Below are 16044 nucleotides of genomic sequence, written 5' to 3'. Positions count from 1 at the left end.
TTTCACCTTTTGAATTATTAGTGCAAAGTAGGAGGAAAAAAATCTTAAAGCTACCAAATTATAGTTGGTAAAGTACAGATAGATATTATGTGTTTAACAGTTTATGGGCATAAATAAAAATATTTAGAATTATAAATATTTGTATAGTTAGGTGATAACTTTTTGAGAGTTGGCTAGTTAGCTAGGAAGGCATTTAGAATGTATTTAATTATAAAACTGTACAGTTGTAGTTACTAATGATGCTTTCATTATTGTTGACAATAGAAAAAGAACTTCACTGTAATTTTTTCATGTAATTTTTATAATGAAACTAGTAAATATTAACTAGAAAAAAATAATCTAGTCTACATTTAGCCCACACAAATCCAAATTTATCTCTGTCAACAAGAAAGGAAAGCTTGAAAACCTTTGCCAAAATCAGAAGTTTCCCATTGAGATTACATAAGTTTCTGTTGAATTGAAATATATTTAGATAACACTTAATCCATTGATCTTTTGATATTAACTCTCAGATGTTTCATAACGTTCTGTCTTTTTAGTATTCAAGGATATTATGTAAAAGTCTTTTCTGCATGGAATCTTTATACTTGAGTCTATTGAAATGATTCCACTTTGCTATGCTGTCTTGCTTTTAGTTTTAGTGAAGTTTTACTCTCACTTGCTTCCTCTCTTTGACACCTTTCTCTCCCCAAAGAACACAACAGAATGGTATAATTTACAGTTTGAACTGCTTTTTAAAAAATAAAGGTCATAAGGGGGAGAACATTTTATTTAAAATACACGGAGAAGGAAATTTTGTCTATATTAATTATATAGTCCTTGAATAGCAGGTATTTTAAAATTCTTTACATCATTTGATCCTCACAAAAAATCCTGTGGAGTACTATTATCCTCAGAAGGCAATGGAGGCACCCCAAGCTAGAGATGCAGTGTGGCCTAGTGGTTAAAGCTGTGCATGCTGGGAGCTGACTGCCTGGGTTTGAATGGCAATGCATCCCTTCAATTAACTTTCTAACATGGGGCCTGTCGGCTGACCTCCCTTTTGGTTCCCTTATCTGAAAAATGACACTAGTATCTACCTCATAGATAGAGACCAATAGTAACAACCACCTATGTCTATTGTGAGAATTGAGCCAAAACCTGTAATGTGCTTGGAATGGTGCCTGACAGAGTAAACGTCCCGTAAATATTAATTACAATATAGTATTTTTTACTAATGTAAATAAACATGCTACAGCTACAAGATGATTTAGCTAAAATTGAAATCCAAATCTTGTGATGTCAAGTTCTGTTCTTTTCTCTCTACCACATTAATAACATTACCAGAGTAAGGGTTAAATTCTGATCCTAGATTGCATATGTTAATTAGTGGTAACATTTTAGCCCACATCAATAAAATGTAGATACTGCTTTAGTTATACAAAGATTAGTCAAATTATGGGAAAATAGTGAATACAGTTAAGGAAAATGTAAAGGGTTTTTAATATCTTAATCAACTAGGTTAACATGAAGAGATTTGAGTTTAATCAGTAAAAATATATATATATATATATATATATATATATATATATATCTCCTAACTTTATTCTGCAAAGGGCAGTAATATATTAAAAGCTAATCTCAGTTTTTTATCAACTTGTTTTGAAATAATTTGTAATATCAATAACTATTACTCATTGAGCACTTTTGTGCCAGGCAATGTTTTAATTGTTAAGATACATTATCTTTGTCCTCAAAACAATCTTAAGATATTGGTATCACTAGCATTTGTAGGTAAGGAGCCTGAGTTTCAGAGGTAAACTGTCCATAGTGGATCCGAACCCAGATCTTCTGAATCCAGTGGTTATGATCTTAATTAATATACCAAACCAGTATTCTTGGACTTTATTAATCAATCACTGATAACTTGTCAGTTGGCGGCTTTTAGTTTAACTGTGATAATGGAGTCCTACCACTCTTAACTTGATAAAGTAAAAGAAGCAAAAAAATGTGGTATTTTGTTTATGCATTGAAATTTGTGAAATAGGTCGGCATTATAAATCAAAGAAAAGAAATTTCAGATAAATGAGAAAAAGGATACGAACAGGGAATTTTTATAATTAACACAAACCATCTAAATAGCCAATAAATATATAGTAGTTTTAAAGGTCAGGCTCACTGAAGAAGTGCACATTAAAATAATGATGCTATTTTTCATTTGTATTTTTCTACAAATACACACAGTTTGTAGGAATATAAAATAAGTTTTTATAAAAGGAGGGGTAGCAGAATGTATTAAAAACTTTGTATATCTGTGTAATTTTCTACACATTCAACTTTATAAAAAATAAGGAAATAAGCAGATATGTAAAGGCATATAGATAGATATTTATTGTACTGCTTTTTATATTAGCAAAAATTGAACTAAAAATTACAGCAGAGGGCATTTTTGAAAGATTGTGTATATAGTAGAATATTTTGCAACCATTAAAAATCATGTAGACTTAATTAATTATATTGACAAGAAAAGCAGATTATAAGCAGTATATTTTTGGTATATTTTATAAAACTACATTAAAAATGTAATCCACACACAAGAGAAAAAGTACAGGTTTATTCCAAACCACTGGTTATTTCTTTGTGGTGTGAAAAAGATTTTTAATTCTTAATTTTCTATATTTTTCAAATTTTATATGTAAACATTTAATAGCTTGTAATTGGTAAAGAAGTTTCTTGAAGATGAACTAAGGAAACAACCTGTAGCCTCCTAGTACTAATCACGTATCCCTAAGGTAAGAATAGGAACAAAGATGAGGAATCAAGACTGGAAGACTCTATCCTCAGCCCATGAAATGCCTTAAGACTAGTTTCCTCAGATGTGTAGTAGAATTTTATTTCAAAACTTTTATTTGCCTAACAATTCACAATATTACTGGGTCTAAGAGAAGAGAAAATAAGAGTATGAATTGAGGAGCTTAAGCATACATATTTTAATAAATTTCCCCTAGTACAAGCCAGGACTTGAGGATACAAAGACAGGAAATAATGGAGAGAGCTCAAAAACAGATTTTATAATTAATGCTATGCACATACAGTAGTAAGTGAACGCAATCACAATAGCAAACACTTAACAGTGCTTACAGTGCACCCTGTTCTAAGTATTTTGCACATAACTTACTCTCCTGAACAACCAACCAACTCTGTGAGATAAATACTGCTCTTCACATAGAGATGAACAGCAAGACCTCTGGAGCCAGACTGCCTGAAGTAGAATCTTGAATCCACCACTTACTAGCTTTTTGATCTTGGGTAAGTTACTTAAAGTCTCTGTGCTCCTTATCTATAAAAATGTGGACAATGCTAAGCACACGTAGGATTGTCTCAAAGGTTGTAAATCACTGAGAATAACACATAGTAAGTGGTGTTTCTTAAATAAAAATAAATTTAAAAAAAACAGAAACAACCCTCAATTTTATAGCTGAGGGAACTGAGGTAGAGGTGTTTGGTAAATTTGCCCCACGGCACAGCAAGTTAAGTGGAAAAGCCAGAAATTGAACCCAGGCATTCTGGCTGCAAAGCTCATGCTCTTGATCTTTATGATACACTGAGTGGAGGTAGACTCAGAGAAAAGCATCTTGAGAAGAGATTGGTGAGCTTGTTGGGTGAGAAAAAGTTAGCCAGACAAAGGGGAGGTGGGGTGGTATGACACATACGGAACTCTGCGAGCGAAGGAAGGAAGGAGGCATGACGTTGAGTGGTATACTTGGGACAGGTGCGTAATTCGGTCTTATTGGGACTTAAAGTGGGAGGTTGATGATGATAGGAAGAAAGGCTGGAGAGATGGGCAGGGGCTGGGCGTGGAAGAACTTGTATGTTGTGCTGAATACCCTTTTTATCCTGTCTGTGATGTAACCCGGGAGGCAGGGATAGCTGTTAGCAAGCTATGGCTATAGTCCCAGAAAGATTTCAAGAGCCTGAACTATGGCAATTAGCAGTAGAGTTGAAAAAGTCCAGAAACAGATTTGAGGACTATTATAGGAGGGAAAACTGATAAAGTTCAGTTTGATTTGGGAAGTCACTGGTGTTAGTAATAGAGAATACAGGGAAAAGACACCTTTCTTTGTTGTTTGTTTTTGTGGGGAACACTGAGCTTGAGGAAAAGTACAGCAGGCAGTTGGAAATTTGATGAATCTGAAGGTAGGGTGAAAAAATCAAACTGAAGATAAAAGGTCTGGGAATTAAATCATGCTCAGTACAAGTAGCCCAAACTACATCTATATTTACAATATTTCTTCACTTTTTCAGTAAATTGTGTCTATAATGTGCCAGGCATTTGCTAGGCATAGTGGATATCTGCAGTATTGGACTGACAGGCCCCTCGCAGGGGCTTGCGCAGTAAGGTGACTTGTTCCCTCCAGGTCCTCAAAGCCAGGTAGAGAACATAGAGTAAATATTTGTTGACTCTTTCCAACTTGAATTAATGACACAGCCAAGGCTGATTGCTTTTTTTCAGTTGCATTTCGGAAAAAGTTTACACAGAGGGCATACATTCTGTATGCTTTGGATATTCAAAGGGCCTCAATTAGTGCATTTGGCTCCTTTTTAGAATTAGGAGGTGCCCCTAATCTCTTTAAAAGATATTGAGGGTTTGAACTCACCTGGTGAGGTTTTTTGTTTCCCTAATAAGAATCATTCAAAATAATTATTCTACTAACAGTTGAAGTTCTCAATAAAAACATTACCTATGAGGAATTAGGGAACAAGAGTTTTAAAATCTGACCCTCATGTCATCTCTTCTTAGGGTATACCTCTTCTCATCCCAATATACACTAACTCTTTAGGACCCCCTTAGGGAGTCTCAGCAGTGTTTTTGTGTTGAGAGCAGAGGGCACATAGTCTTTTTTCACTTTGGTTAGAGTGGAGAAGTTTGATAGATTGGGTTTTCTCAAAGACAGAGGTCTTCTTAGTCACTTCCTTCAGTACTGCCCAAAAGAAGCTATATATAATAAAAGTGACTATTGAGTGATGAAAGGGTGTGATATTCAGTAGTTCTGAATGTGCACTGCATCAAGTGTGAGGCAATGGGGACTCGCTGTAAAAGAAGAAAAAAATGGTTTTTGGTGTTTTTTTTTAAAGCCTAGTAAAGGATCCAAAAGTGGAATGGGCTGCTTGTGGCGACAGTGAAGTCCCTCTTTCTGTAGGTGCTGGAGTGGAGGCGGGTCTCAAGGATGCTGCTGGAAGCACCCCAGCTGTGGGTGGAAAACTGCATGTCCTGGGCTTGGGCTGCAGTCCTTTTTATTTTTACAGCTCAGGGTTTCAATGCTGATGTATTTACTACACACTTTTGGACTATTTTGGCAAACACTGCTCTCCACTTTCTGAACCCCCGTTATGCTTGTCAAATCAGGATTATGTGATTCTGTTTCACAATAAAATAAAATTTTCTAGTTAGATAATAAGCTCCTCAACAACAGAGATAAAGTAAAATCTTTTGAACACCTACAGTGTCTAGCTTTGTGCTACAACTTTTCATTCTTGATTGATTAACCATATTGAGTTTTCAATTTTTATGGTTTTTATTTTTTTGTTCAGAGACAATGATTTCCAATTATATTGCTTTAAGAAAGGAAAGAAATATTCTAGACATATCTTTTATTTAGGAAGTAAGACATTTTCATGAAATACTAATTTCATTCTTTAAAATCTTTCATTGGTGTAAATTTGAGGAAACAACATGATTCCAATTTTCAAGCACCAGCAATCAAAAAAGGCCCTTCTAATTTAATTGTTCAATCAAGAGTTATCTATAGAAAAGCAGTCATTTAAAAACTAGAGTAAACCATGGAGCGATTGAGGAGTTTTATCACAGTTTTTTTTAAGAGGTCTTTATGCCCTTTCTCACAATGAATGCTTTATTTTATATGCATACATTTTTGAAAGCTTCAAAGATCAGTTGCTTTAAGAGTCAAGTTAATGTCATCTGTAGATTACTGAAAATTAATTTCTTGCTTAGACTTCCATTTTAGAATCCGTGTACCTGTAGTAATTGATTATAGTATTTAGTGAACCAGCTAAGTGTCTGAAATTCCAAATGCCATATTGGATACTTAATTTGGTTTCTCACATAGACACATAGAGGATAGTGAAATTAACAGCAAAGTTCTTTTTTTTTCCTCCGGAATATATGAAACTAAATCTGCTTTGGGATGGTCTAATACCATTCTTGCTAATGTCAGGAATTAAAATTTTAACCTCTTAAAAAAGCTGACTCTCATCAACCCATTTTCTCCCAAGTAAAGGACCATTATATACCTCATAAGATTGAGCCTTGGTCAGTCTTTGTTACATGCAGTGTTACACTATGGTCGTTTATAAATGAAGATTTAGAAATTAGGGTTTAAAAAATTAAATCTTGTAAATATCTAAGGCAGATCTTATAAATATCTAAGACATGTCTTTTTAAATCTGTATAGAATACCGTACTTTTAAGAAAACATTTGGTTTCTTAGAGGTGATTATTCATAGTAAAAAAATATTTCCAGTGTTCTTAAAAACCACAATTTCCTCCACTAAAATAGTCTAATGATTTCATATAACTTACAGATAAAATTCTACATGTAAGTAGGTTGTACTTATACTGTGCTTGGTGCACAACCTTTGGTTTGGTGGTTATCAACTGGAATTACTAAGTCTATTCTTAAATCTAGTGTGATGTATTTTGTACATTATACAATAATCTTTTCAAAAAAATCAACCTTTATAAAATATTTATTTCAGAGCCCAGCGACTTGACTCTAAAAATTTACAGAGCTGAATCGTATGCTGGTCTCCAAGAGTTTAAAGCAGCCATAGAAGATTTAAATGCAGTTCTCTTTCAACTGCCAAATTGGCCTGAGGTAAAATTGCTGTTTATCATTTGCATACGTTTTAAAATTTTAACTGGGGAACCTGCATTCAATTATGGTTATAAGTTTTAACAGAATGGACTGGTTGACTATAAGTAAATTATATAGAGGTCTCAAAATCTAAGATCAAAACTTTGGGTAAATATCATCTGACAGTTTTTTAAATTATAAGATATCATTGTTTCCTAACTAAAGAACAAGCTGAATTCAAGAAACAGAAAAAAATAGAGATTTTAGTATACAAAATTTCCTCAAAGAGATATAACTGGCCATATTGTGAAGATGGATGCAAACTGGACATGGATGGAGCAGGTTTATTAATGGAAAAGAAGAGGTCCTTGAGGCTGGAAAATTGATTGAGGCATTTTGATGGGAACCAAATGATTAGGCAGTGACTTAATACAGTAGATGGGACACAGGAAGTTGCCTTGCTGTATAGTTTAAAAAAGACTTGCGATGTTGTATGTAATCAGTTTACTGATTTTTCTTTTTATCAAATGCCAAGGCAAATCTGTCCATCTCCCAAAAATGTTACTTAAGCTAAAAGTTATTCTTTTGTGAGTTTTCCTTCATTCAAACTGTGCCTTTGAAATTGTAACAGCTATATACAATGTCAGAGGGGTAGTAGATTGGGGAAGGGGTTATCACTTTGTGAAGGTGTACATTGTTTTGTACACCTGAAACTAATTTTTAAAAATCCCCCTTTTATGAAACAATGGTGACAGTAGATGGTAATTATTATAATGTGTGCTTAAGGTTTCTAATTTAACAAAAAGATGGAAATCTTAAAAAGAAAAAAACAACAACTGTGCCTTTGAAGACAGTGTAGTAAGGATGCTCCAAAATTATAAGTTAATAAGGAAAATGATGCAAAATCCCATGATGACATGACTGGTTAGTACAAGGCAAATATATAGTAAGAATAAGAGGGAAAAGTGATCTGTATGGACAACTTTAAAATTGTTCAAAAAAGAAGGAACCCTCTGCACTTATCACTGAATGATATAATTAGAAATGTGGTTTTGAACTCATTTTCTCGGCCTCAGTTCCTCCATAAGTGCTTTTCCAGGATCACGTGCAAGTATATCGAAAATGTTCTGGGCTCCTCAGAGTCATTCGGTTTCAAAATGAGCATTTCCGAGCAGATCTTTTTTTTTTTTCTTCACTTGATATTGATTTAAAAAAACAACAACAATTCTATCAATAAAAGTTGTGTATATGTGTTTTTATTGAAGGTCTACTTCAGAAAAGGAAAAGTACTCCACGATGCTGGCTTTTTAGGTGATGCCTTACAACTATTTCTGCAGTGCTTAGCCCTTGATGAAGATTTTGCACCTGCAAAGCTAGCAGTAGAAAAGGTAAATTAGTTTCCCAGCTATAATAACTCAAGACAGGGCTAAAGCATAGTTCTTTTTTAAAAAAGCTAATTACAAAGTTGGGATAAGAACATAAGAAGCCCATGAGTCAAATTAAGTAGCAACTTGACAAGTGGTTTTCAGGTTCATATACTGAGTGTATTGAGTTCTTATTGAAATCAAAAACATTTCATTCACAGATATTTAAATACATTATTTTTGCTTAGTTATATTTAGGCATTCCCCAATAGTCTGATCCGAACCAGACTAATTATCCTTAATTAAACATTATTGTCATGATGTTCTTGCTCTGGAATTTTTATTGGCCTGCCTTTTACCTTTCATTTCAGGTCTAAACTTTGCTTACTTTCTATATTGCCAATAGTATTGCTCCAGTCAACTTGTTTTGCCTTGTTTTTCTCAGTAGTCTTTATAGCACTTTCCAAAGTTTGTTCTGTGGTGTGTTAGTCGGTGTTAATTAAAAGAAAAAGGGGAAAGGGGTTCTCTGATCAAATGATTTAAGGAAACATTGGGTTAAACCAAGTTAAACAGGTTTCTTCAAAACTTCTCAGAGTTTTTGCTATGCTAACATGACAATAGTTTTCAGATTTTGTCAAACTTATTCACAGAATATCTGGAAAGACCAAAGTCTTTGAAAAAATGTTTGGGAAAAATCTACCCTGATACCATTTCAGTGCCCAGTCATGATTCTCTCCTCAATATCCTGGAAACATGCCACATTATTTGTTATGTTTAAGTCTTAGACTGTGGCTTTTTATCAGAATTATCTTTGGTGCATGGTAAACATGAAGATTCCTGGACCCCACCACAGACCTTAGGAATTGGAGTCTCTGAAACTGGGACATAGTTTAAGAAGCACTTTGGGAGAGTCTTATGTACCCTGAAGCCTGAGAACTTTGAAATTTTTCTCTAACCCCAAATGCCTTATGAATCCAGCTAACATCGGTATGTCCTCTCTGAGGTTTGTTTTCACATACATTCTAGCCTACAGATTTAACAAACTATTGTTTACTATTGTGTATTTTCTGACTGTTCTGTATTTGCTAGCGTTACTTCCCTGGGGAGATTGCAGACTTTTAAGGGCTTATAATTTTGCATTTTCCATGCTATTGGATATCCTTATATTTCTGTAAATATTTGTTGGTTAATAAGGTCATGTGCATGCAGAACAGCTGATGTTTTGAAGTATTTGGTATTCACCAATATGCTTTTTGTAAACTGGTATAATTTACATATAATGAAATGCATGGATTTTGTAGTTCAGTGAGTTCTGAGAATGTATAAACCCATGTAACGACATCCCCATCAAGTATGGAATACTTCATCACCCTAGGCAGCTCCCTCATCTTTCCAGTAAACCCCCTATCTCGATGCTCCCAGAGGCAACTACTGTTCAGATTTCTATCAGCAGTGTAGTTTTGCCTGTTCTAGAACTTCATGTAAATGGAATCATACAGTGTGTATTCTTTGTGTCTGCCTTTTTTTTCTCAACATATTTTTGAGATACATCCAGTAATTAAAATTTTTTTGCTCACTAAGTATTCTATTGTATAAACATATCAGTATTTGTGGTATTTACAGTCAGTAGTGATTTTCAATTGGATTGTTTCCAGCTGCAACTAGGAACATTCTCGTACAAGTCATTTTGTAGACATATATTTTGATATCTCTTTGGTAAGCACCTGGGAGTGGAGTTTCTGGGTTCTAGGGTAGGTGTGTGTTTAATGCATTTTTTTAAATTGGGAAATATCAAACATATACCGATTTTTAAATTTTTGTTCCTTAAATGGGGTATTGTTTGAACACCTACCAGATATATACACTTTTGTTTACATTATATATATAATATATATAGTCATAGTTACATTATAATGATTCATAAATAATTCTTATTTTTGTATGTTTGAGAGATAGCCCAGTTGAAAACTCAAACCTCCATATTTAGACTTTAAGAAATGCTCTGCTGTGCATATAAAAAAAGCTTATTTGACAGTAAAAAATTGTTGAATTTCTCTCCTTTTCTTCTAGCTAGTTTCTTCCCCTGTCTTGACCTACCCTGTTTCTTTGAGAGTTTTAGATGTATTCCTGATAGAAGCATGTAATTAGATACATCTAATTCCTTTTAGATGTATCCCAGAAAGTTTGATATTGCAGCTGCCTCCCAGGTTAATTCCCAGCTGTTATGGGGTAACTGCCATTTGGTGTTCCCGCCCAACAGCTGGGCACTGGTGACTGCGGAGCAGGTTTGCAATTTATTGAGAAGCTAAATTTAGTGTAAATACATGGAATTCTAGTTTTGTCGTTAGAGGTCCAAGTTCTTTAGTTCACAGAAACACTTAAGTCCAGCCTTAAAATATACATTGTTGTCAGCCATGTTTTTACAGGATAGGACTCGCTAATCTTCAGAAGTAAATATTTTCTATTTCTTTTAAGATCTCCTCTTTTTACAATTCTTACATTAAAAAGTCAGCCTTTACCATGGGTACCTTCTCAGGCTACCAATGAAGCACTCCTGTGCCTTCTTTTTGAATCATTTCTTTGAGGTGATATTGACCCTGTTGAGGCACACTTTGGTTTTGCAAGACTTTCAAATCTATTTGGTAGTTCCTCCCCTGCTCATTAAAAATAATGTCTGCTACAAATTTTCTAAAAATTCTTAAATATTAGGTACCTTTATATTAAATTATTCTTAACCAAATATTTTATATTTTCCATTACTTTTATAATATTTCTCTTACAGATTTTATTTGATTTACTATCACCTGAAAACTTAAAAGAAGGCCTGAAGGACTCTTCCTGGAATTCATTACCATGTATTAAAAACAAGCCTTTTGGTTTTCCTTCAGTAATAGAAGAGTCTCACTCTGCCAGTGAGCTTGACCCAGAGCAGGTAAGGGGGGAGAGAAAAGATTATCATGGGTTTAGTGTGTCCATTTCTTTACAAGATAATATGCTTTCCTCATTTTAAGTACTAGAATCTGCTTAGATACTTTAACCTATTTAGCATTGTTTTAATAGGATTTTTGTCTATAGCCTTTTATTTTACACTAAAAACTTTTATGTGGAAATGCTTGTTCATTAATCACAATTTTAGGTCACCTGAATAGCAGAATACTTGTAGTCTTATAGAAAATGGAGAGCATTCTATTTATTTTAGTTCCCTCAGGGAAGGAACAACTATATTAGCATTACTCCTTAAACCTCATTATAATATAAATTAGCTTGATATCTAGGGTTATATAAGTACTGGCAAGAATCATTTATTTGCCAGGGTTGTGGAATTAAAAGTTGGTGCTATTAAATGAGCAGTAAAATGAATATTATAAGACATTGAAATTTCATTTCGGTTTGATTCTTGGCAAGGGTAGTAAAGGATAGTAAAGAAACAGTTACCCTTGTTATTATTGTATTTTTATAGAACGAAGAAATACAAGTGGTCATGTCAGAGCCTGTCAAGGGAAGCTTAAATCGTGCTCGGTCAGCACAGGCTATAAACTCAACAGAAATGCCTGCCAGAGAGGATTGTTTAAAAAGAGTGTCCTCAGAACCTTTACTCTCTGTTCAAGAAAACGGTGCTCTGCTGAAAAGAAAGTTGTCTCTTTTAGACCAGGATATAATTGTAAATGAAGATGGAAGAAATAAACTTAAAAAGCAGGGAGGTAAAAATTTCACTATACTTTTATAAAACACATTTATTTATTGATTCAGAATGGCCTTTAAACTTTTTCCTAAAGATAACTCTGTCTCTTTGTTTAAATAGAAACTCGCAGTGAAGTCTGTACATTTTCATTAACTTATGGTGACATACCAGAAGAATTAATAGATGTCTCAGATTTTGAGTGTTCTCTCTGCATGAGGTAAGTATATAAAATTTTATAAAAGATGAATATTTTATATTAATGTAAGTAAAATACAGGGTAGATAAAGGTACTCTGTAATAGTAGGCAATGTAAAGTAATAGAATACTGTACTAAAAATCAAAAGATAAGAATTTTAGTCCTAGATTGACCTTTCACACCTTGGACAAATAATGTGTGAACCTTTGTTTTCCTTGTTTACAAAGTGAGGCGAGCATTTGCATAGCCTCTATCGCAGTGTCATAAGAATCAAATGACTTCAGTATGAAAAGTACCTGGGAAATTGTGAAGTGCTATAAAAGCTATACATATTATTAAAACTTAGATATATCCATGATTTTAGATTTGAGTAAGAATTCTAATTATGTGTTGTATGTATCTGATTCTATCTTGTTTATATATATTAACCATAAAATCCTGCTAAAGTGCCATTGAATAAGGATTTCCATTATGTAGAATGCTTAGATTTCTAAAAGACTCTAGAAAGTTTCTCCTTTACATAAACTGGGGTGGAGTCAAAGGAACAGCCACGCATGGCTGGTAGTATCTAGCTGTTTTCCTGAGCATGTCTCCTAACTCTGAGCCTAGGTCTCTTCATTTAGGAGGTGAGGGGATTAGACCAGACAATTTCTGAAGTACCTATACATCTCACAGTACTCGTACTTCTAGGAAATTTAGAAGTGTCTCAGGAAATAACTATAATATAATGTAAGTAAAATTAGTTTTTCCATATTGTTTATTACACTTGGTATTAAGCCTAATATTTCTTTAGGATTCAACTGTAATAGTTATTGGATTATTCCTTTTAATGAATTTTATGTTTGTAAGGCTTTTATAAGCTTATTAAAACTGATTTTAAAGAGATGAGAAAGAATCTATAAAAAAGCTAATTAATAATTATTAATGGTACTTATTTTTTGCACTAAGCTTTTGAATCTGTTGTGCATTTTACATTTACTGCACATCTCAGTTTGGACGAGCCACATTTCAAGTGTTTAGAGCCACATGTGGCAAGAGGCTGTTATACTAGTCAGTATAACTCTAGGCACTTTGCAGGGTACCTCTGTTGATAGAAAACTTTTAAAGGTTCAGGAGGGTATAATTGCATTTATCACTGCTACTTCCCTCTTCTATCCACCAGACCCTCCTCCTTCCTTCTCTAAATAGAGATTAGTGTTATGGTTCTATTGTTAGTTTGTTCAGTTTTTCCAATAGATAATTAAATGTGAAAACTAACATGTGTTTTGGTTGATTTCAGGTTGTTTTTTGAGCCAGTAACAACCCCTTGTGGACATTCATTCTGTAAGAATTGTCTTGAGCGTTGTTTAGATCATACACCCTATTGTCCCCTTTGCAAAGAAAGCTTAAAAGAGGTAAACATTTATATATTTATCTGTTTGTCTTAAGTTTGGCAACATGGTTTGATTTCTGTTCAGCCATAGAAATAATAATTATCATATTCAAAATGAACTACATTATATATACTGAGTGACCAAAAAGAATAACATTTCATTACCCATGTTAGTTTTAGAGAAATGTGAGATTGGAGAGGTAGGGGAAAGCAGAGAGGTCCTAGAGACAAAGCCCCTGCACTGAATTTTTTTTTAACAAGGAGGTATGGTCAAATACCTGGTAAGGAATAGGTTTAATTTTAATGAAGAGAATGTTGGGGAAACCCAACTGCCCTGCCTCTCTCTCCCAATAAAAGGCCAGATTTAGGGCCGGCTGAGTGGCTCAGTTGGTTAAGAGCTCGCTCAAGAGTTTGAGATCTGAGCAACAACAGTTCGATTCCCGGCCTGAGCTGAGCAGCCGCTGAGCTGCCAACTGGTGGCAGGATGGCTCAGCTTAAAAAAAAAAAAAAAAAAAGGCCAGATTTAAAGCCTAGTCCAGCCCCTTAACATCTAAACAATTCTGTCCAATAGAACTTAATGTGTTGGTAGAAATGATCTATTGGGTCGTCGGGAAAGTCATGACACGTTTTTGCATTGAAAAACATAGAAAAATATGTCATGACTTCCTTGACGACCCAATATTTCTATGCTGTCTAACATGATAGACATGTGGCTATTAAGCACGTGAATTGAAGAGTGGTTATTGTGGTTGAGGAACTATATTTTTAATTTTGTTTAATTTTCATTAAGTTACATTTAAGTAGGCACATATGACTAGAGGCTACCACACTGCTCAGCACAGCTCTAGAGAGTGGTAGACTGGACAGGAGAGGGAGGCACAGCTTCCCAAGCTCCTTCTTGTAAAGTCAGTGATCAGCACTACTAGTAACCTTGTCAGGAGAACCGCTAGATCCCAGGTGGATATCTTCCGTAAGATGAGAGAGCAACCCCCTCTCAGTCCTGCAGGGGTGACTGGAGATCCTTTAAGGTGAGGAGGCCTAACCCTTATAATTCTGAACTCCAGCTGCAGTGACCGCATTGCCCAGGAAGAGTGATCCTCTCTCTGGGCGTTTACAGGATTGTTGAAAGAAAAAAGTGTCTTCCAAATATGAATAAAAATTGATAAAACCATTTTGCTCTTGAATATACATAGCTATTTCCTATGTAGAAAACACAACTCTATATAGATGTTATAGTAGCATATGAATACTGTTACATTTGATATGAATGTTACATAATAAGCCGATATATACAACACAAAACCATATACAGAATAGTCACAGTCAGGAAACTAGATAAACTTAACTCTTAAAGAGTTTGTTAGTTACATTTTCAACTAATGTACTCAGTGTTTTCAGGTGAAGTATTCAAAATATGCTATTTTTCCTGTGTTTCCAGAGTTTTTAGATACTCTAGTATATTTATTATGCTGTTTTTCAGATTAACCATTAGATACATTGCTTTAAATTTAGAGATATCTCATCTTAAAAAATGTCTGGAGGGCCGGCCGAGTGGCTCAGTTGGTTAAGAGCTTGCTCAAGAGTTTGAGCTCTGAACAACAGCGGTTCGAGTCCAGCCCGAGCTGAGCAGCCGCTGAGCTGCCAATAGGTGGCAGGATGGCTCAGCTAAAAAAATTAAATAAATAAATAAATAAAAAATAATAATAAAAAATGTCTGGAGTTTGAAGGAAAAAAAGATAAGCATATTACTTAAAAATATAACTAACACACTATTTAAAAATAACTATCCTGTGTCCAAACTTTGAAGATACCCTAAATAATGTAAATCGTAAAATCTAAATATATATTTAAAAAATAATACAATGATATCCTCTACAGTTTTACACTTTTCCTACTTGTCATTTTATTTTGCTTATTTTTTCATTTGAATATATTTTAAAGATAGTATAGTAATTGAATGATTTAACATTTCCCTGTTGTTGGATTTGTACATTGTTTTGTTCTATTTTTTCATATACCATGCTTTGCATCTTTGACTATTTCCTCAGAGTAATTCCTGGGAGGTAAATTACTAGCTCAAAGGTCATATATTTGTTAGATTCTCAACACCAATTGCCAAATTGCCTAGGTCCCTAGAAATGCTGTACAAATTTAAATTCCTATCAGTAATGTAAGAGAGGCTCTATTTCCCCAAATTTAATATGCATGAATATTAAATTTTAAAACATCTCCATTAATTTAATAGAAAATGCTAATAAAATTGCTTTTTATAATGTCTGTAATTTGGTTAATATTATAATAAACTCGTCAGTTATCTGTGTCTGTATTAGCTGCTCAAGAGTACTTCTCTCCAGTCTATGTGGTTCTCAAAGTATATTTCCCTGGCCGGCAGCACCCAGGAATTTGTTAGAAATATACATTCTCAGATCCTACTCCAGAGCCACTAAATAGGAAACTCTGGGGTGGGGCTCAGCAATCTGTATTTTTTTTTTTTTAAGATTTTTATTGGGGAATTGGGGGAAGGGGAACAGACAAGTTGCTGTCGTTTTGTTCTTCAGTCTAGTTGTGGAGGACGT

At 34.1% G+C, this 16044-nt stretch overlaps 1 protein-coding gene across 1 annotated transcript in view; it reads left to right on the top strand.

Annotated features, from left to right (window-relative positions):
- The window catches only part of LONRF1 (LON peptidase N-terminal domain and ring finger 1), a 29853-nt gene that overhangs the window by 3411 nt on the left and 10398 nt on the right, over positions 1-16044 (top strand). Inside the window, exons 2-7 of the mRNA XM_019651009.1 lie at positions 6757-6875; positions 8120-8242; positions 11001-11150; positions 11679-11919; positions 12021-12117; positions 13376-13490. Of these exons, the coding sequence (XP_019506554.1) occupies positions 6757-6875; positions 8120-8242; positions 11001-11150; positions 11679-11919; positions 12021-12117; positions 13376-13490 (845 nt within the window). The remainder of the gene's footprint in view (positions 1-6756; positions 6876-8119; positions 8243-11000; positions 11151-11678; positions 11920-12020; positions 12118-13375; positions 13491-16044) is intronic.

This window comes from Hipposideros armiger, unplaced genomic scaffold (assembly GCF_001890085.2).
Source record: "Hipposideros armiger isolate ML-2016 unplaced genomic scaffold, ASM189008v1 scaffold_151, whole genome shotgun sequence".
Taxonomy (NCBI): Eukaryota; Metazoa; Chordata; class Mammalia; order Chiroptera; family Hipposideridae; genus Hipposideros; species Hipposideros armiger.
The sequence above is the reverse complement of the archived record's forward strand: the minus strand, read 5'-3'. Positions and strand labels throughout refer to the sequence as shown.